The sequence below is a fragment of the Haematobia irritans genome, chromosome 2 (genome assembly GCF_050003625.1).
Source record: "Haematobia irritans isolate KBUSLIRL chromosome 2, ASM5000362v1, whole genome shotgun sequence".
Lineage (NCBI taxonomy): Eukaryota > Metazoa > Arthropoda > Insecta > Diptera > Muscidae > Haematobia > Haematobia irritans.
In genome coordinates this window covers 100,034,730-100,061,966 of record NC_134398.1, presented here as the reverse complement: position 1 = coordinate 100,061,966, position 27,237 = coordinate 100,034,730, and the positions used below count along the sequence as shown (strand labels likewise).

At 35.1% G+C, this 27,237-nt stretch overlaps 1 protein-coding gene and 2 long non-coding RNA genes across 3 annotated transcripts in view; 2 read left to right on the top strand and 1 right to left on the bottom strand.

Annotated features, from left to right (window-relative positions):
• The window catches only part of LOC142225870 (pseudouridylate synthase RPUSD2-like), a 515,296-nt gene extending 496,700 nt beyond the window's left edge, over positions 1 to 18,596 (bottom strand). Inside the window, exon 1 of the mRNA XM_075295721.1 lies at positions 18,114 to 18,596. Within this exon, the coding sequence (XP_075151836.1) occupies positions 18,114 to 18,488 (375 nt within the window). The 5' untranslated portion in view covers positions 18,489 to 18,596. The remainder of the gene's footprint in view (positions 1 to 18,113) is intronic.
• On the top strand, positions 5,363 to 5,754 carry LOC142223489 (uncharacterized). The gene is made up of 2 exons (XR_012718757.1): positions 5,363 to 5,515; positions 5,583 to 5,754. It is a non-coding gene; the product is annotated as an uncharacterized LOC142223489 (long non-coding RNA).
• Positions 18,597 to 18,862: 266 nt separating the features above from the next.
• LOC142223488 (uncharacterized) lies at positions 18,863 to 20,631 on the top strand. The gene is made up of 4 exons (XR_012718756.1): positions 18,863 to 19,258; positions 19,324 to 19,686; positions 19,751 to 20,082; positions 20,147 to 20,631. It is a non-coding gene; the product is annotated as an uncharacterized LOC142223488 (long non-coding RNA).
• The last annotated feature ends 6,606 nt before the right edge of the window (positions 20,632 to 27,237 follow it).

Sequence of the window (27,237 nt, the reverse complement as noted above, 5' to 3'; positions counted from 1 at the left end):
CTTTTACTTTTATTCTTTTTTATGTATACTTAAAACTTCAATCAATAAAACGAACAATATTTTTATATGGAAATATCATCGTTTCATTACTTTGGATTGGAATTCCCCTATAAAATTGGCGCCCAACGTGGGGCTCAATTCTACTAAAAGCCGAAAATTATTGGATTTATGAACGCTGAAATATCAACACATAGAAGAAGCCCAAGATTTAACAACAAAATGGCCGAACTAAATGCCGAACAATTTAAAGAGCTGTTGCTGGAGGTAAAGAAATCTGGCAATGAAATATCAATACCCCGATTCAAAAGAATACATCGCCTGCAAAATAGAAATAACACTAAAAATTATAACTCAACAGATGGTGTAATTCTAGTTAAATTCATGTCGCCGTACGACAAAAACTTTTTCTTGAAGTCGGTGTCAGCCTATAAGAAGCTAAACAATAACTGCCTACTCCTTAAATCTATAGGGTTTAGGACAGACGCACAATTTTATATCAACGAAAATTTGTCTAACACCAATTACTACTTCCTACAAAAGGGACTCCAGTTAAAGAAAAAAGGCCAAATAAAGACTGCTTATACTTTTCGTGGCCTGGTTTATATCAAACGTTTGGATTGCAATGAACCGTTATGCGTCTTTCACGAAAATGTCATTGAAGAGTTTCGTACAAAAGGAGATGAAACCAGATCGAATATATAGTCATCGACATATTTATGCCTTTTACCTTTTTCTACTGATGGTTCACAGTTTTAAAATCATAATTTGTTCTATTATATTATTTTCTAACTATGCTAATATATATCTTAATTTTCTTCTCAATCTAGCTTTGACTCTAATCTTTTGCGTTGCTGGTGCTTTAAGAATAAATAACTTTGTACCCGATAATGACAATGGCTAGTTATGGTACTGATTCCAAGGACGTTACTAATATCTGATCACAATTTTAACCAAACATAATAATAGATTAAAGATATGTCATATTAATTCACAGAGCTTGTTAAATAAGATTGATGAATTCAAATATGTATTTGAGGACTCTGGCATGGACATTATTTGTATTTCGGAGACTTGGCTCTACTCGTCAATTCCTGATGGTTTAGTGAATCTCAATGGATACACAGTTTTTAGATCCGATAGGGAAAGTCGCGGTGGTGGTGTGGCCATATTTGCTAGGGATTACTTGAGAGGGAGATTTAAGTTCCGATCGGCGGTTGGTGATTCGGTAGAATACGTTTTTATGGAGATTACCACAGGGATTAGGAAAATTCTTATAGGTTGCATATATCGACCAAACAACACGGTTGATATACAGCCCCTTTTAGAGGTTCTCGAAAGTGAAACTCTGGGTTTTAATGATGTTATATTGGCAGGCGATTTTAATTCGAACATTCTTGTAGACTCTTCCTTGTACTTTGAGTCTCGTTACTACTAACAATGTGTATCCCACACACTTCTCTTCATCAGGTTCCAGCACACTTTTGGTTTTTTTTTTTGTGAACAACCCATGTGAAATTCTGCATTATGATCAGATTTCAGCCTCATGCTTCTAGAAACATGACCTGATATTTCTGATATATATATATAAATATATATATATATATATATATATATATATATATATATATATATATATATATATATATATATATATATATATATATATATATATATATATATATATATATATATATATATATATATATATATATATATATATATATATATATATATATATATATATATATATATATATATATATATCAGAAATATCAGGTCATGTTTCTAGAAGCATGAGGCTGAAATCTGATCATAATGCAGAATTTCACATGGGTTGTTCACAAAAAAAAAAAACCAAAAGTGTGCTGGAACCTGATGAAGAGAAGTGTGTGGGATACACATTGTTAGTAGTAACGAGACTCAAAGTACAAGGAAGAGTCTACAAGAATGTTCGAATTAAAATCGCCTGCCAATATAACATCATTAAAACCCAGAGTTTCACTTTCGAGAACCTCTAAAAGGGGCTGTATATCAACCGTGTTGTTTGGTCGATATATGCAACCTATAAGAATTTTCCTAATCCCTGTGGTAATCTCCATAAAAACGTATTCTACCGAATCACCAACCGCCGATCGGAACTTAAATCTCCCTCTCAAGTAATCCCTAGCAAATATGGCCACACCACCACCGCGACTTTCCCTATCGGATCTAAAAACTGTGTATCCATTGAGATTCACTAAACCATCAGGAATTGACGAGTAGAGCCAAGTCTCCGAAATACAAATAATGTCCATGCCAGAGTCCTCAAATACATATTTGAATTCATCAATCTTATTTAACAAGCTCTGTGAATTAATATGACATATCTTTAATCTATTATTATGTTTGGTTAAAATTGTGATCAGATATTAGTAACGTCCTTGGAATCAGTACCATAACTAGCCATTGTCATTATCGGGTACAAAGTTATTTATTCTTAAAGCACCAGCAACGCAAAAGATTAGAGTCAAAGCTAGATTGAGAAGAAAATTAAGATATATATTAGCATAGTTAGAAAATAATATAATAGAACAAATTATGATTTTAAAACTGTGAACCATCAGTAGAAAAAGGTAAAAGGCATAAATATGTCGATGACTATATATTCGATCTGGTTTCATCTCCTTTTGTACGAAACTCTTCAATGACATTTTCGTGAAAGACGCATAACGGTTCATTGCAATCCAAACGTTTGATATAAACCAGGCCACGAAAAGTATAAGCAGTCTTTATTTGGCCTTTTTTCTTTAACTGGAGTCCCTTTTGTAGGAAGTAGTAATTGGTGTTAGACAAATTTTCGTTGATATAAAATTGTGCGTCTGTCCTAAACCCTATAGATTTAAGGAGTAGGCAGTTATTGTTTAGCTTCTTATAGGCTGACACCGACTTCAAGAAAAAGTTTTTGTCGTACGGCGACATGAATTTAACTAGAATTACACCATCTGTTGAGTTATAATTTTTAGTGTTATTTCTATTTTGCAGGCGATGTATTCTTTTGAATCGGGGTATTGATATTTCATTGCCAGATTTCTTTACCTCCAGCAACAGCTCTTTAAATTGTTCGGCATTTAGTTCGGCCATTTTGTTGTTAAATCTTGGGCTTCGTCTATGTGTTGATATTTCAGCGTTCATAAATCCAATAATTTTCGGCTTTTAGTAGAATTGAGCCCCACGTTGGGCGCCAATTTTATAGGGGAATTCCAATCCAAAGTAATGAAACGATGATATTTCCATATAAAAATATTGTTCGTTTTATTGATAGAAGTTTTAAGTATACATAAAAAAGAATAAAAGTAAAAGTGATTAGGTACAGCACAGCCACAAACAAGCAACAGCGAAAACACCATTAACTTGTAAGACAATGACTGTGCCCCACCACACAGAAAACAACTGACACCGTCGGCAATGACCAACAAGCGCCTTTTGTTACCTGTCCTCACCCAGGTAGAAGGAAGAATGACTCGATATTTGACTGTGCTTTGTATTTATAGACAACTTTACTCAAAGCTATACTCACTAACTCTCTCTTTTAACTAATAATATAAAAGAACTTAACGAACAAAAACTTCAAAACAAAGAAAACAAAAACAAGTTAACGAAAAAAATGAGATCGTGAGAGGTAATGAGTATAGTTTTTACTAAATATTCTCAAAACTGGTTTTCATATGTAATGACTTTTTTGTGGGTAAATGCAAGAAAACAAATAAACAAGTAACGAAAGAACTTTAGAAAACTGTATAGTACATTAATGTATAATTGTATAGCGAAACAAAAATAATTCTTTAGAAATAATATAATTAGGAGTAAATGTAAAAAGAGTAAATAATAAGAATAAGCAAGACCAACGGCGTTAGACTTCACTTTGGAGAAGCTAATAACCACTTCATCATATGAGACATATCGAAACTCGAAAGAGCCATAAATATCAGAATCGTCCGCTGTTCTACTACTATTACTACTATTGGTCTTGATGGTATCGATCCAAAATTTATTAGGATCATACTTCCAATGATTTTGCCTTTTCTTACCTATTTTTTAATACGATTTTAACCACAAGTATGTACCCCACTATGTGGAAACATGCAAAAATCATTCCGGTTCCTAAATCTAATTTGGATTTCCGTCCCATATCTATACTCTGCTACTTGTCTAAGGTTAGGTTAGGTGACAAAAAATTATCACCTAAATTTTTTCAATTAAACACTTAATTGAATTTAGAAACGGATTCAATTAATATGTTAATTGATTCAATTAATTATTTAATCAAATCCGAATAAAAACCAATTAAAAAAATGATTTATATTTGTAACGTTTCCAATTAAAATATTAATTGATTCAATCAATTCGGAAATAATTTTCAATTACAAACGTGATTGAAATTTTTTCCGCTTCCAATTACAAATGTGATTGATCCAATCACCTTTGTGATTGAAATTGAATAATTTTGATCAATGGAAAGAGCGAAAAGAGAACAAGAGAATGGGTATTTATTCAACAATGTATGATGGAGAGATCAGTCTGTGGAAGTAACTCGTTACGAACGATTGGGTTTTTGTTTTTCGCGTAAATTGAAAAACATGATTGGCGACATTGTGTCTGCTGCATTCAAAATGTGTGCATAAATATTTTGAACGCAACAACAAACCATAGCAAAGGGTTGAAATAAATAAAGTGTGCAACAACAAATGTCCACATGGTAAAGGCATTTGAAATTACATGTGTTTGTGTTTTGTGGTATTGTAAAAATGGAAAACAATCTACGTTTATTGAAGGTAGGAAATTGTGAAATGTGAATATCGTTTTCCATTGAAGCCTGTTTACATTAAACGGACTAAACTAATATATTTTTATTCATTTCTTTTAATGACCAATTTTATTTCGTGAAATTGACCAATCAATCCCATCAACTCCATCATTTCATCAAATGTATAAGAATATGTTTGCAATAAAAAAGTGGGTATCGTATTGATCTTTTAAAATTATAATTTTTTTTAACTCCTAGTTTTCTTAAAACCAAGAGCGGTATGGGTTTGTTGGGAGATTCACCTTGAAGTTGCGAAGTAGCGTTGGCATTAAATTGCATTTTTGTTTTACCTGCCTTTTTCAGTTTGAACCCAAGTAGAGAGCAGTATATCTGATATATAAACTAATGAGCTGAATTATGTAATGGTAAAAAAATTTCTTTCTTTTGGATTTAAAAATATGAAAAATATCCGAAAATAATAAAAATATGTATTTTCCATTTATGTTTTTTTCTATTTCCAGAATTTGAAAAGTATCATCAATATAATACCAAATATTACATTACTTTTTTTATAGACGACTTCAATGTGTGGAAATTTTGGAAAGGAATTGTTACTAAAATTAAATTACCGAGCTCCTTAATAAACCTTTTTATGCTAAAAGACTACAACTGCAAAAGAAGATTATAAATCTGCAACCTGGAACTAAGAGTTGAACTTGATATCCTATGCAGGTAATGTTTAACAAAATTAACTTTTAATTGAACAAAATTAAATTCGAATTATTCTGTTTATTTTCAGAAAAACTAATTTAGCTTACAGGCTGCTGATTTATTGGAAATCTAGGCGCATCTACATATTAGAAGGAACATGCTGACATGGTTATTATTATAAGGAAGATTGTTTTATAAGAAACACATATTTTCTTTTATTTCAAATAAAACTAAATACGATTCTGGGGTCGCAATATAAATTTTTTGATTGAAATTTATAGCCAATTTCAGTTAATTATTTAATTGAATGAATCAAATAGCTGATTGATTTTTGTCGAGAAATTAATTAAAATTTTAATTGATTCAATTAAAACTGTGATTGAATTTTATGTTAAAAATCAATCACGTTTTTAATTGATTTAATCACACAATTACAACAGTCAATTAAATTTTTAATTGAAAATCGTGTTGAGTTTCAATCAAAATGGGTGATTGATACTATCATTTTCATTGTATATATATACAGTAGAATTCGGTTATAGCGACCGCCAAGGGACCTAAATTATACGTCGTTATAACCGAACGTCGTTGTATCCAAATAAGTGTACACAATATTTTTAAGTTTTTTTTTTTTATCATGTATATTCATATTTATTGAGATTGGAAATAGTTTAGAATTGTGGTTTGTTTTCTACTTACAAGAATTTCTTTTAATAATTTAAACTCTCTGATATATCAGAACCCCCCAAATCGTAAATACTGTTTTAATGTGTGCACCGCAATCAAGGTTTCTGTCCTAGTTGGAATTTTGATTGGCTCATCTTCGTCATCTGGTTCATTATCGCTGTGAGTTTCATCATTTGCTTTTGTGTTCTCCACTATTTCTCTCAATTTTTTTTTTGAAGGCTCTTCTAATGTCACGACGTTGTCATCGACATTTACGAACTCATCCTAGTCCTGGTTTGAACTCAAACTCATCCCAAACTGGTTTGAATATTTCTTCTTTGTCATTTGCACCTCTGTTTGGGACAGTCGAAAACAAATCCTGTGATTCCCCGCAGTATATGTTTCTTTATTTAGTATTGGCTGACGACAAAAAATGGAATGAAAAAAATAAAAATTAGTACACAGAACTTACATCGCCGTTATATATATATATATATATATATATATATATATATATATATATATATATATATATATATATATATATATATATATATATATATATATATATATATATATATATATATATATATATATATATATATATATATATATATATATATATATATATATATATATATATATATATATATATATATATATATATATATATATATATATATATATAATATATATATATATATATATATATATATATATATATATATTTCCGGTATCACCATATTGAACGATTCCCTATACCTATTCCAGTCAGCTTTCCTAACATTTGGCGGAAATATGGTCTTGGTGGTATGAACATCACATTTGAAGCTGATGTAGCGATGATCTGAGAAGCTGTGTTCACTCAGATATCATTTCATTCAGTTCTTGCGAGGCCAAGGTGATGTCCAAAACCTCTTGCCTGTTTTTAGTGACAAAGGTTGGGGCATCTCCCTAGTTGCAAACTACCAGATTAGTACGCATAATAAACTCTATTAGCGACTCTGCCCTTGCATTAGTATCACAACTTCCCCATATACTAGGATGCGCATTCGCATCGCATCCCATCATAATGACTTTCGTCTTTGTTTTCAGTGACTTCTCAACTTAACGGCACATGGAGGCATCTCCCTGTCATGTCCTCATGTAGACCGAAGAACCCCAATATTTGCATTTGGCAATTTCTAAATTGGCAACGACAGTGTCTGCATTGCACATTGAAGAAGCAGAAACAAGTTAAGCTCGTTTTTAGCAATTATACAGGCTCGATTTACATCATTACCAGTATACTGCAATAGTTTGAACCCCGGAGTACTTAATTCACATATTTTGTTTCTATAAATATATGGTTCTTGAATAAGAACTATATCTATGTCCCCTTTCATCAGGAGAACTTTTAAGGCAGCACATGCAGTCTTACAATGATGAAGATTTATCTGGAGGATCCGTAGGACCATCGAGATTTTCAACAACCGTCGCATCAGCCGCTTCAATCGAGTCATCAAGAATGTCCTCTTCAGAGATCTCGGTGACTCTCGCAATAACCATAGGTTCAACTTTGGTGAGTTCTGAGGCAGTAGAAACCTCCTCACGCATGCGGTATCTATCCATGTCTTCAACTTTGGTATCTCCCTCGACTTCGCGAGAGGATCCGCTTACTTCTGATTCAGACAGAGGCTTGTCCATTTCTGAATCCTTTAGCTGATCGTTTTTATATACCTTCATTTGGATATAATGAAAGCCATAACATACACGGCCCTGAGGCTTTGCTAGATGTGGCAAAGACTGAATGTTCAATATAAACACTGTATGCCGTCTTGGTCCATCCACTTCATCCAAACGGCCAACCTTCCAATCAGCTTTTGGAAGATTCGGATTGCATCGTTTCAGCCTATTTAAAATAGATTCAGTGTTAGAAGGGTTTGCAGGTATCCACGCATGTGCTCTAGGTCTAGCCGGTATGTATTTCTTCTCAACTAACTCTAGAGCAGCTCCTTCCCAAACTTCACCAATTAGTATCAGAGCAGCTTTAAGACATTCTATAGACCTCTGGTCCTCAAATTCGACTAGCTTAAATCGTCCTTGATACCAACCAGCCTCTTGGTGTCGAGGATCTGGGCCGGGAAACTTTTCCAGCACCTGTGAGTAGACGACAGACAGAGCATTCTTATTTTCCCCCAATTTTGGCTTTGGAACCATACCGTCCAATGCTCCTTTATTAATGATAGCCATCACAAGGCTGTCTTTAGCAACTTAGGCAAACGATCTTTGATCCCTTTTAGAGGATGGCAGCTCATCCGGCGATCGTTCACTTTTTCCAGTCTCAAGAATTCCTTGAGCCCATTTTAAGGAATCGCTTTGTTTTGCCGACAGCGTGCCTGGGTCGAGTGATCCTAACTTCTTTAGGATAAACAAAGCATTTCTGCGTTCCTTGAATCTCTTTCGCGAGGGATTACCTCCTTTTGATGTCGTTACCTTAGAAAAAGTTCGACTTGTCGCCACCTGTCGACCCGTCTACAGGTCGACTAATTGGGCCTAACTCTTGGTCATTGCCCAGATTTATAACTCCAGTCAATACCCGTCCACTGGGCCCTGAAGTTAGCAACCCAGTGGATGACTTTGAAATATAACTCAACATCACTCAACTGATATAACTTTACTTTTTAATCATATGACGTTTTTAAATTAAATATTAATTAAACAGTGCAACACAAAAAATGACTCGATGAGAAGGTAATTTCTGGATTTTGCTAGGCTCATAAAAGACGAACGGCAAACAATCTAACATAATCCAGAAATGACTTTTCTTCTCTCATCGATTTGATTTTTTGTTTGGAGTCAAAAAGCTGAATTTTGCGTCACAGTGCTATCCTAATTAACATTTTCATTAGATAAAAGTAAGTTTTCTAATTAAAAATAAAAATTTTGGCGCGAATCTGAAGAAACATCGAACTATAATTGTAATCGCAAATTTTATGAAAAAATTAAAAAAATGAATAAATTGAACAATAAATAATTATCTGCCTAAATTAAAAACTTTTTCGCCAAAATCAATTAAATTTTTAATTCCGACGCCGATTATTTTCCTGAAATTTGTAATTAAAGGAATTTGGTTTATTTTAGTTCAATATTAGAATATTTTATCCAACAAAGACATAAAAAACAACAATAAAAAGTAATTCAGTTCTTGCTTGTAATATTCTTATAAAGGGTGGTTAAATTGTAAGGGACGATGTTGAATGTGAACCACACCTAAACGCCAAAATTTTTCCGAATTTTATTTGACATTTCTTTATTTCAGGCTTACTCAATTTGAACCATGGGGAGATACACAATCCAACAACGTGTTAAAGTTATCCAGACTTATTATGAAAATGGGCGTTCAAATCAAAATGCATATAGTGCACTTCGTGATTTTTTGGTCAATTTGATCGTCCAAATGTGCGTACAATCGCAGAAATCGTGGAAAATTTCGAAAACGGGTCTGTAGAAGATGTGAGAACACCAGTGCATGCTCGTACTGCAGAAAATATTGCTGCTGTTCGCGATAGTGTGGCTGAAGAGCCGTCCACCTCAACTCGTCGTCGTGCCCAACAATTGCACCTCTCACGCTCGTCGCTGATGAACATTATGCATAAAGACTTGCATTTACACGCTTACAAGGTGCAATTGGCTCCAGAACTAAAGCCTCTTGACCATTACAAACGTCGTGAATGGGCAGAATGGTTCCAAGAAATGGCAACAGTGGATGATCAATTTTCGAAAAAATGAATGAAAATGTGTGTGTGATGGGCACATTTTCACCTCAGTGGATTCGTCAATAAACAGAATTGCCGCATTTGGGCGAATGAGAATCCAAGAGTGATTGTCGAAAACCCAATGCACCCACAAAGAGTGACTGTTTGGTGCGGTTTATGGGCTGGCAGCATCATCGGGCCGTATTTTTTCCAAAATGAGGCCGGTCAGGCAGTTACTGTGAATGGTGTTCGCTATCGTGATATGATAACGAACTTTTTATGGCCCTGTCGCTGACTACGACGGTGCTTTGCAAGGGGCGAATTTAATTCCTCAAAATGTTTCAAGTAAAACAATTTCCACAATTCCGTTGAATGTATTTATTAAACAGATGAAAAGATAGAATTTATTTCTATAAAACACAAGTATTAATCATGAAGAAAAACCTTTGATCACACACAACTACTCACCGCAGTGTTCTCCTTGCAAAGTGATTCAAAAAGACAAAACTAAAATTCAAGAAGTTTCGCTTTCTATGTAAAATCAAGTAACGGTTCTAACTGGTAGGGCAAAACACCGAGATGAGTATTTGAGTGAGTGTGTACATATTCGAGACAACCAAATGAAGATGAAGCAAATGACCAATAACACTCAAATTTACATTAGGTAGGCGCATGACATAGAAAAAAAAATTGAATTAGATAAACAAACATAAAGATCATAATAAAATGAAGACAGATCAGTGACATCCCCAACCCCGTGAATCGACCACGATTCACTACATCACATCCAGGATGGCAAGTTTTGAAACTGGTCGCCTTATCACCGTCGCATTAGTCTTGACATCCGCACACCGAATTATTCCGTCCTTGCCTTCCACAACCTGTACCACACGACCGCGCTTCCAATCTCTCCGAGAAACACCACTATCACAAATAAGCACCAGGTCGCCAACCGCAATTTGCTTAGTATAGTTGCACCATTTAGCTCTTCTAGTTAGGGTAGGTAAGTATTCAGTTATCCAGCGCTTCCAAAAATGATCTCGTAACTGACGAGATTTGAGCCATTGTTTCCGCAGCACATCAGGCTTGTCGGTTATTGCAACAGCTGGAGTCTGAGCGGTATTTGCAGCACCAATCAAGAAATGGTTGGGTGTTAGTGGCTCTTCCTCCTCATGAGACAACGGCAAGTGTGTTAAAGGGCGTGAATTCACGATGTTTTCCGCCTCAATCAAAAAACTTTGAAATGTGTGTTCACGAGGCGAAGAATCTTTCAATGTTGTCCTCAAAACACGTTTCACACATTGTACCATGCGCTCCCATGCTCCTCCTGCGGCTGGGTTATACGGACAATTAAATTGCCATTCAATGCCCTTCGTAGAGAGCTCTTCTTGTACACGGACCGTATCAAACACTTCGTCGAACTGTTTTGCCACTCGATCGGTTCCAATAAAATTCTTGCCATTATCACTTCGTATTTTAGTTGGCGTCCCACGCCGATTAATGAAATTCCTAATGGCAATAATACAAGCATCGGTAGAAAGGTCGAAAGCAATTTCTAAGTGTATGGCTCTTACACTTAAACAAGTAAATAAAGCCACCCAACGCTTTTCTTGGTGTCGGCCGACTGTCACAGAAACTGGTCCAAAATAATCTAAGCCAGTGTAGGAGAAAGGTCTCACATATGGCGTGACGCGGTCTTCAGGCAAAGAACCCATTAATGGTGGAATTGGCTCAACCTGGCGAAATCTGCAAAAATAACAATTGGCTATACACTTACGCAGAACATTTCTGAGTCGTGGAATCCAAAAGCGTCTTCTTATTTCTCCTATCGTCGCCTCAAAGTTTTGATGTTTCATTTTGTTGTGTATATAGGTCACATACAATTCTGTAACTGGATGAGATGATGGTAATATTATTGGATGTCTAGATTCTAATGGCAACCAGCTGGCAGAAGATATTCGGCCATAAACACGAAGCAAAGAATTTTTGTCAATATAAGGGCATAATTTATACAACTCGCTGCCCTTTTGTAACTTTTCGTTATTTTTCAAAATATTTATTTCTTGCAAAAATTTGTCCTTTTGTGCTTCACGGCAAATCAACATCTCAGCACTTTTCAGCTCATCAGCTTTCAATCCGTTTTGTTCATTAGGGTGTTTCTTTTTCCTGCAACGTTTTGAAAATCGCAACACCCAAGCAACAGTCCTTTTTAATCTTAAAAACGACGAGAAACGGCTATAATCAAAAATTGAAGTGCTACCTGTTAAAACGATGACCTTTGGTGGCAATTCTTCTTCGAACGGTCCAAGCGTATCTTTCGTAGTGGCTTTCGGCCAGGAAGATTCGTTTTCATATAAAAATTCAGGCCCCTTAAACCAGCGGGAATTGGAATCAAAGTCCACCTTATGTTTCATTCTTGTAGTCTGATCGGCTACATTGAGATTTGTGGGTACCCATCTCCAGTTTGTAGGACTTGTTGACGCTAAAATTTCTGTAACCCTATGGGCGACAAAGGGTTTATACCTCCGATTTGAGGAACCAATCCAACTTAGAACCGTAGTTGAGTCACTCCAACATACAAACCGGCCAACTTTCAAGGCATGTTCTTGCATTATAGTATCTAACAACCGGGTTCCCATCACGGCTGCCTGGAGCTCTAATCGAGGTATTGTCATGACTTTTAAAGGTGCACATTTCGTTTTAGCGGCAACAAACGATACTGAAATATTCCCATCAGCCGATATCGATCTCCAGTATGAGACAGCGCCGAAAGCATTCTCGCTGGCGTCGACGAAGACATGCAATTCAAGTTGGAGCGGAGTATTTGTTTTGAAATAACATCTGGGTATACTGACCACTTTAACATTTTGTAAATCTTCCCTCCAGCTGTTCCATGTTGCCACCAAAAGTTCGGGTATAGTTTCGTCCCAACGTATGTCATGCCTCCAAACCTCTCGCATCAACAACTTTGCCGATATTAAAAAATTGCTTAAAAAGCCCAATGGGTCAAATATCGACATCACTACACTTAATAGCTCTCGTTTTGTTGGCCACCGTCGACCTTCCAATACATCTGTGTTTACCTTATGACATTTTATTCGAAATTTAAAGGTGTCATCTTTCGGTTGCCAATACATACCCAGCACTTTCTCAGATTGAAATTCTTCAGGTCCTGTATTAAAATTAACTGGTTCGCCCAGTTTTCCACTCAGAGCCAAAACAACTTCGGGAGAATTTGATGAAAAATTACGAAGTTCAAAACCAGCGTGCGCATGTATTTCACAAACTTGTTTCGATATTTCAATAGCCTTTTCTGATGATGCAAAACTATCGACAAAGTCATCTACATAATGATGATCTAAAATTGACTTTACTGCTCGAGGGTATTTCTCTTTATATTGTAAGGCATTTTTTTCCCTTCACATATTGAGCCACACAAGGGGAGCAAGCTGCACCGAAAGTCATCACCATCATCTCAAAAACTTGCGGTAAATCGTATTTTTGGTTCCTCCAGAGAAAGCGTTGAGAGGCTCTGTCCTCTGGCGCAACTAGTATTTGGTGGAACATCTCCCGGATGTCCCCGCACACACCAACAGCTCCAATACGAAAATTAAACAAAACAGCAGGCAACGGTCTATATTGTTGAGGCCCTTTTAACAACTGGGAATTTAATGACACCCCTTCAACAGTTGCTGCTGCATCAAAAACTATGCGTAATTTTCCCGGTTTATTTGGGTTGGCAACGCCAAAGTGGGGCAAGTACCATTTTCTTGGGTGATCGGCAACAATTTCTGGATGCGACAATTTTCGTACATACCCTTTACAAATATAGCTATTTATAATTTCCTTATACGCACCACCAAATTCTATATCCTTATCCATTTTTCTCTCAATGTTTCTCAATCTGTTTAGAGCCATGTTATAACTATCGGGTAGAGATATGTTTTCACCTTTCCACAGAAGTTTTGCCTGAAAACGCCCATCAACTTTAATTGTGTTTTCCAATATATCTTTAGCCCGAACGTCGTCTTTGGACTCCATGACTGGCAACACCTTTACGCCAAAATTTTCATTTTCAAAATAATCTGCCAACAAATCATGGATATTGTCTTCTACTTGAACGGACATCAAACATAGATTATTATTTATCGAGTTGCCATTCATTTTCCCAAATACAATCCAACCAAGAGGGGTATTTGCGGCGTATGGACCATTTTCATCCAATGGCACGATTTCATCAGGAAGTCCAAGATGGCAATGATCTAACCCTATGAGTACCTTGGGAACAACACCAGAATAAGTTTTGATCGGCAAATTTGTATGTCTTAGATCCATATTAAAGCTTTGTGTAGGTAATTTTAAGTTGGCCACACCATACACATTTTTAAGACCATATTTCCTTTGCTTACCAATTCCACTCACGTGAAGATTAACAACCGATGCATTTTCATGGGAGGAATTTCCAGCATACCATTGAAGATTGAGTTTACTGTTTCGTGATTGGACACCCAGTTCTTTAACCAAAGAACTGTCCATCATCGTGACTGATGAACCCTCGTCGAACAACGCATAGGTTTCAACTCGTTTATTTGGGCCATACAATACAATTGGTACAACCCTGAACAAGAGTACATCTTTTCCGACACTTTTAACACAACTAAGAACAGCTTCGGCTTGGGTGGAGTCATCATTGGCAACGTTTGAGGTCATAGCCGTTTGCCTCTTCTCTTCAATACTCACTTCTTGGAAATGTAAAAGTTTATTGTGCTTTCTTTGGCAGCCGTCGATAGGGCATAGTTTACGTCGACGGCAGCTGCGACTGGTGTGACCACTATCCAAACAAGAAAAACACAACTTCAGCTTTTTAACTTCATCCCATCGATTAGAAATATTCATTGATAAAAAACGTTTACATTCGTAAATCCTATGGGATGCCTTACACAATAAACACTCTAGCTTTCTTTGGTCATTAACGGTATGAAGAACAATTTTCCGCTTACCTTCCGGGATAGGCCGGGCTGCATGAGTGTTATACACCATTCGCACTAGATCTGCTACACTTTTCAGCCATTTATTAAAATCCAGTATAGTTGGGTAAGGTTTGATTACCGATGCGTATCGAGCCCATTCCATTCGTTTGCTCAACGGGACTTTGGAGACCAACTCATCTATCAGTGTAGGATTCGACATATGCTGCTGTCCATGAGCCGTTTGTAGAAAGGCGGTAAGGTTTTGCACGTTTATAGAAAAATTGACAAGCTTTTCTACACCATTTTCCCCAATAGGTTGAATTTCTTTCAGTCTTTGTATTTGGCAGCGAATCAGCATTTCTGGTTGACCAAACTGGACTTTAAGTTGTTCGATGACCACAGGAACATTTTCGGGATGAATTAGTAAGGACTTTACGCACTCTTTCGCATATCCTTTCAAAGCTTTTTGTAATCTAAGACAATTTTCAAAATCACTATACTGATATACAGCAGTTGTCTGTTCAAAGGCAGCAGAAAACATTGGCCACTCTTCTACAGAACCATCAAATTCAGGCAGATCATATATTTTTCTATGCATTACCATGTTTTGATTGTTCGTGTTTATTCCCAGGTTGGCAGATGACAGATTGGAGTACAAGCCACTAACGGTAGCAGCAGTGGCCGTGTTGGCATTTGCCATTGCATTAAAACTACTTGTATCTGTTACCCTTGGTGCCATATTTGGTGATTGCAGCGTAGGAATTTCTGATGCCGATCGTGCTGTTTGATTTAATGCTGACCTTAACTCAGTTTGTGCCTTTGACAATTGCGCCTGGAGAAAGTCTATTTGTTCCTGCAGATGCTGAAACTGAACACTATTACCTTGACTGACTGGTGGCGGCGGCTGCGATACTGGAGCGTTTAGTAATGGAGGTTGACTGCATGTAGCTGTTGAGTATGATAATGTAGTCGGAGCAGCGACGGTGGTGGTTGCTGTTGTACTAAGTAATAAATTCTGTGAAGAAGGCAAGACATTATCGGTCGTTGTTTGTACCATTTGATTTGCTTCGGAAATGTCCGACAGCTGCAAAATACCGCTATCAACATTAGTGTTTTGTGAGACAATCTTTCCGGATGGCAAATTGGCTTGTTCCACGTTCGCTGGCGAGGACATGTTTCCTTGTAAATTCATTCCATGTATCCTAGGGCTTCTTCTTACAGGTGGTGATCTTTGAATTGACATAACCTCTGATTTTACTTGAAACTGTAGATTCGCGGCAGCTTAGGCAAAGACGGATCCCATAAACTTGCGAAATAAAGAAATGTCGCTGACTACGACGGTGCTTTGCAAGGGGCGAATTTAATTCCTCAAAATGTTTCAAGTAAAACAATTTCCACAATTCCGTTGAATGTATTTATTAAACAGATGAAAAGATAGAATTTATTTCTATAAAACACAAGTATTAATCATGAAGAAAAACCTTTGATCACACACAACTACTCACCGCAGTGTTCTCCTTGCAAAGTGATTCAAAAAGACAAAACTAAAATTCAAGAAGTTTCGCTTTCTATGTAAAATCAAGTAACGGTTCTAACTGGTAGGGCAAAACACCGAGATGAGTATTTGAGTGAGTGTGTACATATTCGAGACAACCAAATGAAGATGAAGCAAATGACCAATAACACTCAAATTTACATTAGGTAGGCGCATGACATAGAAAAAAAATTGAATTAGATAAACAAACATAAAGATCATAATAAAATGAAGACAGATCAGTGACAGGCCCGAATTGGAAGATATGGATGTGGACGATATGTGGTTTCAGCAGGACGGTGCCACTTACAACACGAAACGAAACAATGGTTTTTTTGCGCAACGAAACAATGTTTTTTTTGCGCAACAAATTCAATGACACGTAATGGCGATGTCAATTGGCCGCCAAGATCATGTGATTTGATACCGTTGGACTTTTTTCTTTGGGTTTATTTGAAAGAAAAGGTGTACGTCGATAAGCCAGCAACAATTCAAGAGCTAAAGGATGAGATAATTCGGCACATTAACGGCATAGAACTTCCATTATGCCTCAGCGTCATCGAAAATTTGGACCATCGGATGAAGGTGTGCCACCGAGATCGCGGCGCCCGTTTGGCCGATATTTTTTTATTTATTTATTTAACTCATTTTACAACCAAGCCGAAATGGCCATATACGGTTACAGGGATAATCAAAATAAAAAATTACATTAAATTTACTTAAAAAAAATTATAACAATAATTAGGACTACAATCAAGGACTGCAAAAAACTTGACATATAATTACACCTTAATACTAAGTATATATTACTACTATATGTAGACTACGTTACAAAAACAATTTGATATATAAATATAAAAAATTAGGAATTGATTACTACTCTTGTTTCATACATAATTGAGTAATACCAATATATCGTAATAAAATAAAATTACAATAATTTCCTAAATAGTAGTAACATACTTTTTAGTATTTAATATTCAGCAGTTTGATATTGTAGTGACAAACAAGGATTTTGTATAAATTTTCCAATTTGGTACGTGAAGTTAGTATGTGTCCTCCAACCACCGTTTTTCCATCGGATAGTGGTCTAAAAGATCTATCTTTCTTTAGAAAAATATCGACTTTATTGTATTTTTGTTTTTTTTTATTTCTAGAATTTCTAGAACACATCTGGAACAGCATCTTTTTCCATTTGACCACTGTGGAAACATTTCTCTCTGTTTCATATATGCAACATTACTGCGATTCGTACGATTTCTGGCAAAAGATTTTTATACCAATCGAAAGCTATCATTTCATTCTAAATTTGGTTAACATTTGGCTTTTCTATATCTTCCTGTTTGCCCAATTTCTATGGACGATTATATCGCAAAAAAATGTTTGTGTTCGTATACAACTAATTTTTTCACATATAGGCGGCGTTAAAACGAATATTCATATACGGATTTATTTTCCCTTGCATGCTCTGCTATTTCCTTTAATTTTTGGTAATGAATGATTATTTTCCACTATCTGAGTTTAATAGCGTACGTTATATCAACACTTCAAACTGGTGACAATTAAAAAAGAACTTATTCTAGCTTTCAGTTTTCGAAGTATTTATGGGTGCATTTTATGAGTTGCATAGAAAATTGCTAAGATTATCAAAAAAATAAATAGCACAAAAAGGCACCATAAACTAGTTGGCGGAATCAATTGTAAAAACTTACCTTATTCACCACTGCAGGTTGTTTCTCTTTAACTTCATAAAACCATACACATTGGTTGCTTTCTTCCTCTGCATCCACACCAACGCAGTCTTCGTTTTGTGTAAAAATATTTGATTTGCACAATATGATATTTCCCTCTTCCTTACAAGAGGCGTGTTGGGTTTGAGCATGGCGCATTAAGGCATTGGACGTCATTTTTGACAATAAATATATAAATGAATTGGGATAATCTATTATATTTCTCACTTCACAAGTTCCACTTCCACGAATCACGTTAGAAGTAAGCGTCTTTCTTAATTGATTCAAGTTGAAATTAGCACGCACGATTTTATACCAGGTATAATTTCTCATAAAATTATTCAATGAGGAAAGCATTTATGTTCCAAGTCAGAATTGTTAAATTCCTTAACGTTTTTTTACGATAACCGAATAGTAAACAAAATCGCATTTGGAAACAACGTGAGCAATCAGCTGAGCATCTATGATATGGTTGGTAAATCGTGTACTTAAAGGTACGGCAACAATTATAGTTTGTACTCCAGTGTTGCCAGGTAATTTTTGAACCGTTCATAAAAAAATTAACCTGCGTAAAGCGGACCTTAGACGGTCGGATAAACACTCCGACAGAGGTTCGTCTATTTTTTGTGTGTTCGTTCAAGTTTTGCAATTACACTGCACGAACAAATGTGATGACAACATGAAAAAATAAGAAGAAGCATAAACAAACAATGAAATTGTACGAAGATTTATGGGTGAAACCATTTTTTACTGAAAAAATGGAAGAAAATAATAAAAAAAATTCCTGGTATATCCCAATAAACACAGGATGAGCGTTTTTCAAATGCAACACCTCTTCAGTTTGAGGGTAAATATCATTTTCAACATAAATTCAACTTGACTTGAATAAGCTCATCTTCAATTCATCTTCAAATTGTTTGCGAATTACAACCAATTTGGCAAAATGTTGACGAAAACTTTGAAAATGTGTTGAAGATAATTGGAGAAAACTTTGACAAAACACTACCCTGAAATGCAACGAAAAAACCACATGGTTTTCAATACTACTTTGGACAACAAAGTTCGTGGAAGAAATACAAAAATGTGGAAATTTTTTAATAATCAATTGAAATTGCTTATAATAATTGGTAAGTAAAACTAAAACACGAAATGAAAACTTGAAGGAAGTCACTAAACTCAAATCTCTTTGCAGACAACTAAAATATTTGGATGCTGATTCTTGGACACATTAAGAGGCTGGCCGATGAAAAATGGTAGTGGCTTATCGAGAAGAGAAAGTTTCCATAAATCAAAGTGCAACCAAAAAACTTGGTATTTATGCTTTTCCATATCAACAACTACTGGATGATAATTCGCATCACATCGATAGTTTAATTTATATCGCATCATCGGTTTAATTTGTTATTTTGTGAATTGAAATTGCTGGAAATTTATTCCAATTATCTGGCCATCAAGTTCCTGAAAATTGCCAGTATTTTAATAACAACAATTTTGTAATACCAACGTTCTTGAGGAAATCACGAAGTACCTGGTCAGTTGGAAGAAATACAAATTGGTAAGTCAAAATAAAAAGTGAAATGAAAACATAATGGAAATCACAAAACTCGATTGTTTTGCAGAAAACTAAAATCATTGAATGGTATATTCTTGGAAGATGTTGGCCGATAAAAAACCGATGAAGGAAACAACAAAGAAAAGTTTTCAGAAAACTTACAAAGTGCAACCAACTAAAACAAAGTGCAACAATTCCTATATCAAGAACTTCTGGATGAAAATGTGCATCATCCGTTTAATTTGTTATTTTGTGAATTGAAATTGCTGGAAATTTATTCCAATTATCTGGTCATCAAGTTCCTGAAAATTGCCAGTATTTTAATAACAACAATTTTGTAACACCAACGTTCTTGAGGAAATCACGAAGTACGTGGTCAGTTGGAAGAAATACAAATTGGTAAGTCAAAATAAAAAGTGAAATGAAAACATAATGGAAATCACAAAACTCGATTGTTTTGCAGAAAACTAAAATCATTGAATGGTATATTCTTGGAAGATGTTGGCCGATGAAAAACCGATGAAGGAAACAACAAAGAAAAGTTTTCAGAAAACTTACAAAGTGCAACCAATTAAAACAAAGTACAACAATTCCTATATCAAGAACTTCTGGATGAAAATGTGCATTACATCAATTTACATCCCGTCATCAGTTTGATATTTTGTGATTTCCTCTTGCTGGAATCTATTCTAACACACAAGCCAGCAAGTTCCTCGATAGTAATTATTTCAAATTGCCAGCATATTAATGACACCAACATTATGGAGGAAATGGAATTATACATGTAAAAATGTTTAAGATATTTAAAGTTGTATTCATAGTTTTATTTATTAATACGTTTAATAAGATAATTACATTGGCGATCCATCATTAATTTCATTGCATGAATGCCTGTTTTTAATGTAAAAATAAATTTGTCTTTGATAATGTTTGTCGAACGTCCCCTTACACTCAATGATTTGTACCACCCAACCAGAAAAAATCAAAGTTGTTTTGATTTTATGCCAACACGTCCCCGCGACAGCCGAACACGACCTTATACAATCGGATTTGTCGCCGCAACGTGTTGTGTCGCAGGGTTTATCCGACCGTATAAGGTGCTCTTAAAGATAGCGACGTCGCTAACTTTCGATAACAGGGTTATCGAAAAAATAATAGGGTGACACAGAGACGACAAGAACTGAATTAATATAAGACGGACAGACAGAATATTTTATGAATTTTATGTCTTTCCTTGCTTAAAAGCAACGATTTATGCACAGAATATGAAAGAGAACACCTTTACCTACAATTTGGTGTGCCACATGTGCCTGTTCAATGTTATTTAGCTTGGTTATTACTGGGTACTTGTGGTCAGGACACTATTTCCAGCGCTGAGGCCAGGAATGGACTTCGTACACAAAAATGATAACGGAACTCGATAGAGGACATCAATACCTACAATTTGGTATACCACGTGTATCTGGGGAACGCCGAGTGTAGAACAAAATTTTCCAGAAACCGTTGGACGCACTACCCTGCCAGCATTTCCAAGTTCCATTTCATCCTCATCGCTATCACAGACTCCTAAATGTCACTACAACAATCGCCAACTGTTATGGGGGAAGCATATCAAAAAGTACAAAATGTACATGAAAGAATTTTGCCATCACTATTGTTAGAAGAGCCATTTTATATTTTGTGAAACGCCAAGCGCAACTAGCTTATTATAATTTATTTCAATGAAATCGAAAATAAAGTGCTGAAAACATAGTTATTACGCTTAAAATTGTGAAAAGTAAATTGGTGAACAATTTTTGACTTTCCAAATGGAATAAAGTGATAGTTTTTCAAATATTGGGAATAAAAGTACTGGCTGATAGACGCTACAACATTTAACTTACAACTTGTAACTCAACATCAATCTCTTATTAATGCATAAAAATGTGTTAAATGTGATGTGATAGTCGTATAAATGTTATATTTATGAGAATTTATAAATGTTTCATAAAATTAATAAACATCTAAACAATCGTGTTTTACTTGACCACAATGATTCTTTTACAACTATCTTAAAATGCACTTTGTCTGATTGTTTGAAGAGGCTCTTATTGGCGTCCTTCTAAATGTATCCAGAAGGGCTCCTAATAATTGCACTTATGCGATACTTTGTTGTAGTAACTTGGCGTGGTACAACTTCTCAATAGTGACGGCGCTTTTCCGAAGAGTTTTGGATATCGTATACGACTGTTTTCGACGTAGTGGGGATTCTCAGGAGCGCCCCCAAATTCAAAAAATGTTGGCAGGGTAGTGGTCAGGACAGTATTTCCAGCGCTGAGGCCAGGAATGGACTTCGTACACAAAAGTGACAACGGAACTTGGTAGAGGACATCAATACCTACAATTTGGTATACCACATGTATCTGGGAAACGCCGAGTGTACAACAAAATTTTCCAGAAACTGTTGGACACACTGGTGGTCAGGACAGTATTTCCAGCGCTAAGAGGGTTATCGAAAGTTAGCGACGTCGCTATCTTCACGCAGGTAAAAATTAAGCGACGTGTTCATTGTGTGTCGGCCTTTAATTCGGACGACATGACTGTGTTTATAAGGAATCTTACAATAGACCGAACGTTAAGAATTAACAAGCTGTGGTATCGATTATGTCTTCCGACATAACTTATAGTGTGGCCACAAGGGCTGGTCCCCATCTGTCAAAATAAATATTCAGGCAACTCTAGTGGGTTAATGACATCGCGTACTTTCTTCTTTCTATCCTTGGGACATTGCTACTTTCATGCGCTTCTTCCTCAGCTACACGACTCTAAAGGGTTTTCACGTTTTTCGCTTTTAACTCAACAATTCAATTAATAACTCGTGAATGCTTTTGGTTTGTGGACATTGTGCTCTTCCGAAATAATTTTTATGATAACCCAACTTTAAAACCATCGATATTTTGCTTTTCAATAAGTTAATTATAATTATTGCCGGTCATTTTATTTAATTATTCCAAAAACAGAGCATAATAGATACAAGGCCTGGTCGATTATCTTTGACGAATTGTCCAAATGAAAGCGTTGCCATTTCCATGAAAGTTCTTTTATTGGAACCCAATAAACACAAACGTTTGAAAAATGCTAAATTTCAACAATTTTTCAAACATTTTTTCAAAGGATTAGGGTAATATTCAAGTTGAGAAATTGTTGAGAAAATCGCGTTCTCAACAAAAAACAGACATTACCCTCAACAGTGAAATTCAACACATTAGCAATAATATCTCAAGTGTTATCCTCAAATTGAAATGCATCGCTACTCAATGATTTGTCAAACAATTTTCGATGCGAGTCAAATTCAAAATTAACATCGTTGCAAATACTTTTCAACCTAAATTTGTATGAATGATATCCCCACTTGAAATTGAAAGTCAAAGCCAAAATTCTATGAATTTTGTATAATTTATTCATTTTCATCAAAATAAAATATATAATAATACACTACAATACATAATACACTACAATACCAATTGATAAATAATAATCTTATTAAACATATCAACAAATAAGAACCAAAAACAAACAACAAAACTTTAAATATCTTAAACATTATTAGTAAACTCTTTTGCATTGATAATTCGATTTCCTTCCTTTTGGTGTCACAAAACAGAATTAAAATTTATTAACATGCGGGCAATTTGAAATTAGGAACGTACTGGAATTGAATTGATTTCCAGTGTTAGAATTGATTTCCAGCAGAAGGAATTCACAAAATATCCACTTTAAACTGATAATAGCATATGAATTAAACTGACGATGTGCTGCACATTTTCATCCAGAAGTTTTTTGATTTCAACAATTTGTTGTTTTAACAATTTTAATTGATTGCACTTGTAATGTTTCTGGAAACTTTTTCTTGTCGACAAGCCACTCATTTTTCATTGGTCAGCTTCTTATTGTTTGCAAGAATGTAGCATCTAAAGATTTTAGTTTTCGGCAAAGAGATTTAAATTTAGTGACTTCTCTAAAGTGTTGATTTAATTTTTCATATTGACGTACCAATTACTATAAACTATTTGAAGCAGTTCCAGTTAATTGTCCACCATTTTTTCATCGGTCAGATTTTTAATGTTTTCAAGAACGTAGAATCCATAATTTCAGTTTTCTGCACTTTTTTTTCACTTACCTATTTTAATAAACTATTTGGTTATTTGTCTAAAATTTTCCATTTTTTTTATTTCTTGCAATTGACCACGAACTTCGTTGCACAAATAAGTATTGAAAACCACATGGTTTTTTCGTTGCATTTTAGGGTAGTGTTTTGTCAAAGTTTTCTCATATTATCTTCAACACCTTTTCAAAGATTTCGTCAACATTTTGGCAAATTGGAAGTAATTCGCAAACAATTTGAAGATGTATTGAAGATGAGCTATTTCAAGTCAAGTAGAATTTATGTTGAAAATTATATTTACCCTCAAACTGAAAAGTTGTTGCATTTGAAAAACGCTCATCCTGTGTTTATTGGGAAGTTGTTAGGGATGTTACAGCTAAAGGCCGGTATGCACCTCTAGCGAAATTTTCGGTAGCAAAAATTTATTTAAGTCTACAACAAAAAAACAGGGCTGTGTACACAAATTTTAAACCAGCTAATCGCTTTTAAAAATTGTTAATATATGTTCCAAATATTCCTCAAATAAATTGTTTATTATTTACAGACCTTTTAAAACTTTTACGCACACAATGATTGTAATAAATTAAATGTTTGCTGCCAAAATATGCTTTTGACAACCCTGTTATTTTCATTAGAGGTGCGTACCAGCTTACGAAATTGAACGCTACCGAAAATTTCGTTAGCATAAATAGCAATGCATTTCTTATGGGAATGACATTTTTCGCTAGAGGTGCATACCGGCCTTAAAGTTGGATCTCCAGATATTTCCTCATGATTCGATAGAGGGGAATGTTATTTTCTTTTCATACTCTTGCGTTCACTAGCACTAATGTTGCGACATTTAAAACAATAGCATAATTAACTGCATCTATTTTGATCAATTTTGAGAGCTTGGGAAGAATACGTCAATTTTTGTAGCAGCACGATAATATCACAAAATCCAAACAAATATTTTGTATTTGTTTATTTACTTTTTCTTTAGTTTCTTCTTCTTTTCTGTATGTGACATTCACTTGAGATGTGTTCCTTTCCCAGCATTACTTTAGTTGCCAATTCATATTTTGACAACTACAAAATTCGCATATCATGGTGACTCTGGTGCGACTTGCACTGATAGATGTTCTGGATAGAACACCAGTGCAACGAATCCCATACAAATGTTGCAACCAGTTCAAAAAGAAAACAGCCTGTAGTTGTAAAAGAATCATTGTGGTCAAGTAAACACGGTTGTTTAGATGTTTATTAACTTGATTAAACATTTATACATTCTTATAAATATTACATTTGTACGACTATCACATCACATTTAACATAAGGGCTGTTTTCTTTTTGCACTGATAGCAACTTTTGTATGAAAATCGTTGCACTGGTGTTCTATCCAGAACAACTATCAGTGCAAGTCGCACCAGAGTCACCATTATATGCGATTTTTTAGTTGTCAAAATAAGAGTTGGCAACTAAAGTAATACTCGGAAAGAAACACATCTCAAGTGAATGTCACATACAGAGAAGAAGAAGAAACGAACATGGAAAAATGGTAAAAAGTAAATAAACAAATACTAATTTGTTTGGATTTTGAGTTAAGGTGAGTATTAAGTTCGAGTTTAGCCGCTAAATTCGTCGTTTTTCACGATTTCGTTCCTCTAATAATCCATTTTAAGGAATACAAACTTTGTGAAAATTTGCTTTGGGCTATTCTATGTATAATTTTATGCCTTTTTTTGCTGATTTAGTTTTCACTTTAGCAATTAAACTCGTACTTAGTACTCACTTTTACTCTCGTGGAGTTTTTAGTATTCGAACGCCTGAATCAGTAATGTTCACTTGCAGGCTACGAGCTCCGCCCCCCCCCCTTTTTAAACCCTGTCCACACTGTGGACCAGATAGTGCATATGTTTGCAACACCCAGAAGGAGACGAAACATGTACCCTGCCAGCATTTCAAAGTTCCATTTCATCCTCATCGCTACCACAGACTCGTAAATGTCACCACAACCATGGCGAACTGTGATGGGGGAAGCATATCAAAAAGTACAAAATGTACATGAAAGTATTTTGCCATCACTACTGTTAGAAGAGCCATTTTATTTTTTTGTGAAACGCCAAGCGCAACCAGCTAGTTATATTTTATTTAAATAAAAACGAAAATAAAGTTCTGAAAACATAGATATTACGCTTAAAATTGTGAAAGGTATATGGTGAACAATTTTCGACTTTCCAAATAGAATAAAGTGATCGTTTTTCAAATATTTTCCCAGGCACGCTGTCTCCATCGAAAATAAACAAACTGGCTGATAGACGCTGCAATATGTAATTTGCTACTTAAAACTCAACATCATTCTTTTATTAATGCAAAAAATTATGTTAAATGTGATGAGATAAACCGAAAAATGTTATATTTATAAGAAATTATAAATGTTTAATCAAATCAATAAACATCTACACAATCGTGTTTAACTTGACCACAATGATTCATCTACAATTACCTTAAAATTCACTTTTTCTGATAGTTTGCAGGGGTTCTTATTGGCGTCCTTCGAAATTGATCTAAATAGGCACCTAATAATTGCACTGATGAGAAACTTTTTCGTAGTAACTTGGCGTGGTACAACTTCTCAATAGTGACGGCGCTTTTCCGACGAGTTTTTGATGTCGTATATGATTGTTTTCGACGTAGTGGGGATTCTCAGAAGCGCCCCCAAATTCAAAAAATGTTGGCAGGGTATATAGTCCTGTGCCGTATTTTAATTTATTGGCCTGAAATTAAAATGTAGAGCTCTTTACATTCCTAAAATGCTGAGATTTGTCGTCGAGTCGTATCAAAAATTAAAATTATAGTTCTTTTGGACATAACATATAAACACATATGGCAAAATAGAATACTTATATCGGTCTATTTTTGGAACACTACACCTTAAAATTACAATTGGAATACTGTTAAAATGAGATTAAGATATACCACCTGGAGTCGACTCCGGAGTCGGAGTCGAGCAAAATTGACTCGACTCCACAGCCCTGCTACCACAATTGGAATACTGACAGGGAAGTAAAAGAAAACCAATAAATCTTTGTTTATTTTGCTTTATAGTATATTAAACTCATTAATAAATACAAATACCACCATGGAAAATACCCTGTCAGCATTTCAAAGTTCCATTTCATCCTCATCGCTACCACAGACGCGTAAGTGACACAGCAACAATCGCCAACTGTGATAGTATTTTGCCATCACTATTCGCATAAAGTATTTTGCCATCACTATTGTTGAAACAGCCATTTATATTTTGTGAAACACCAAGAACAACTAGCTTCTTGTAATTTATTTAAAAAAAACGGTAATCAAGTGCTGAAAACATAGTTATTTCGCTTAAAATTGTAAAAGTTATATTGGTGAACAATTTTTGACTTTCC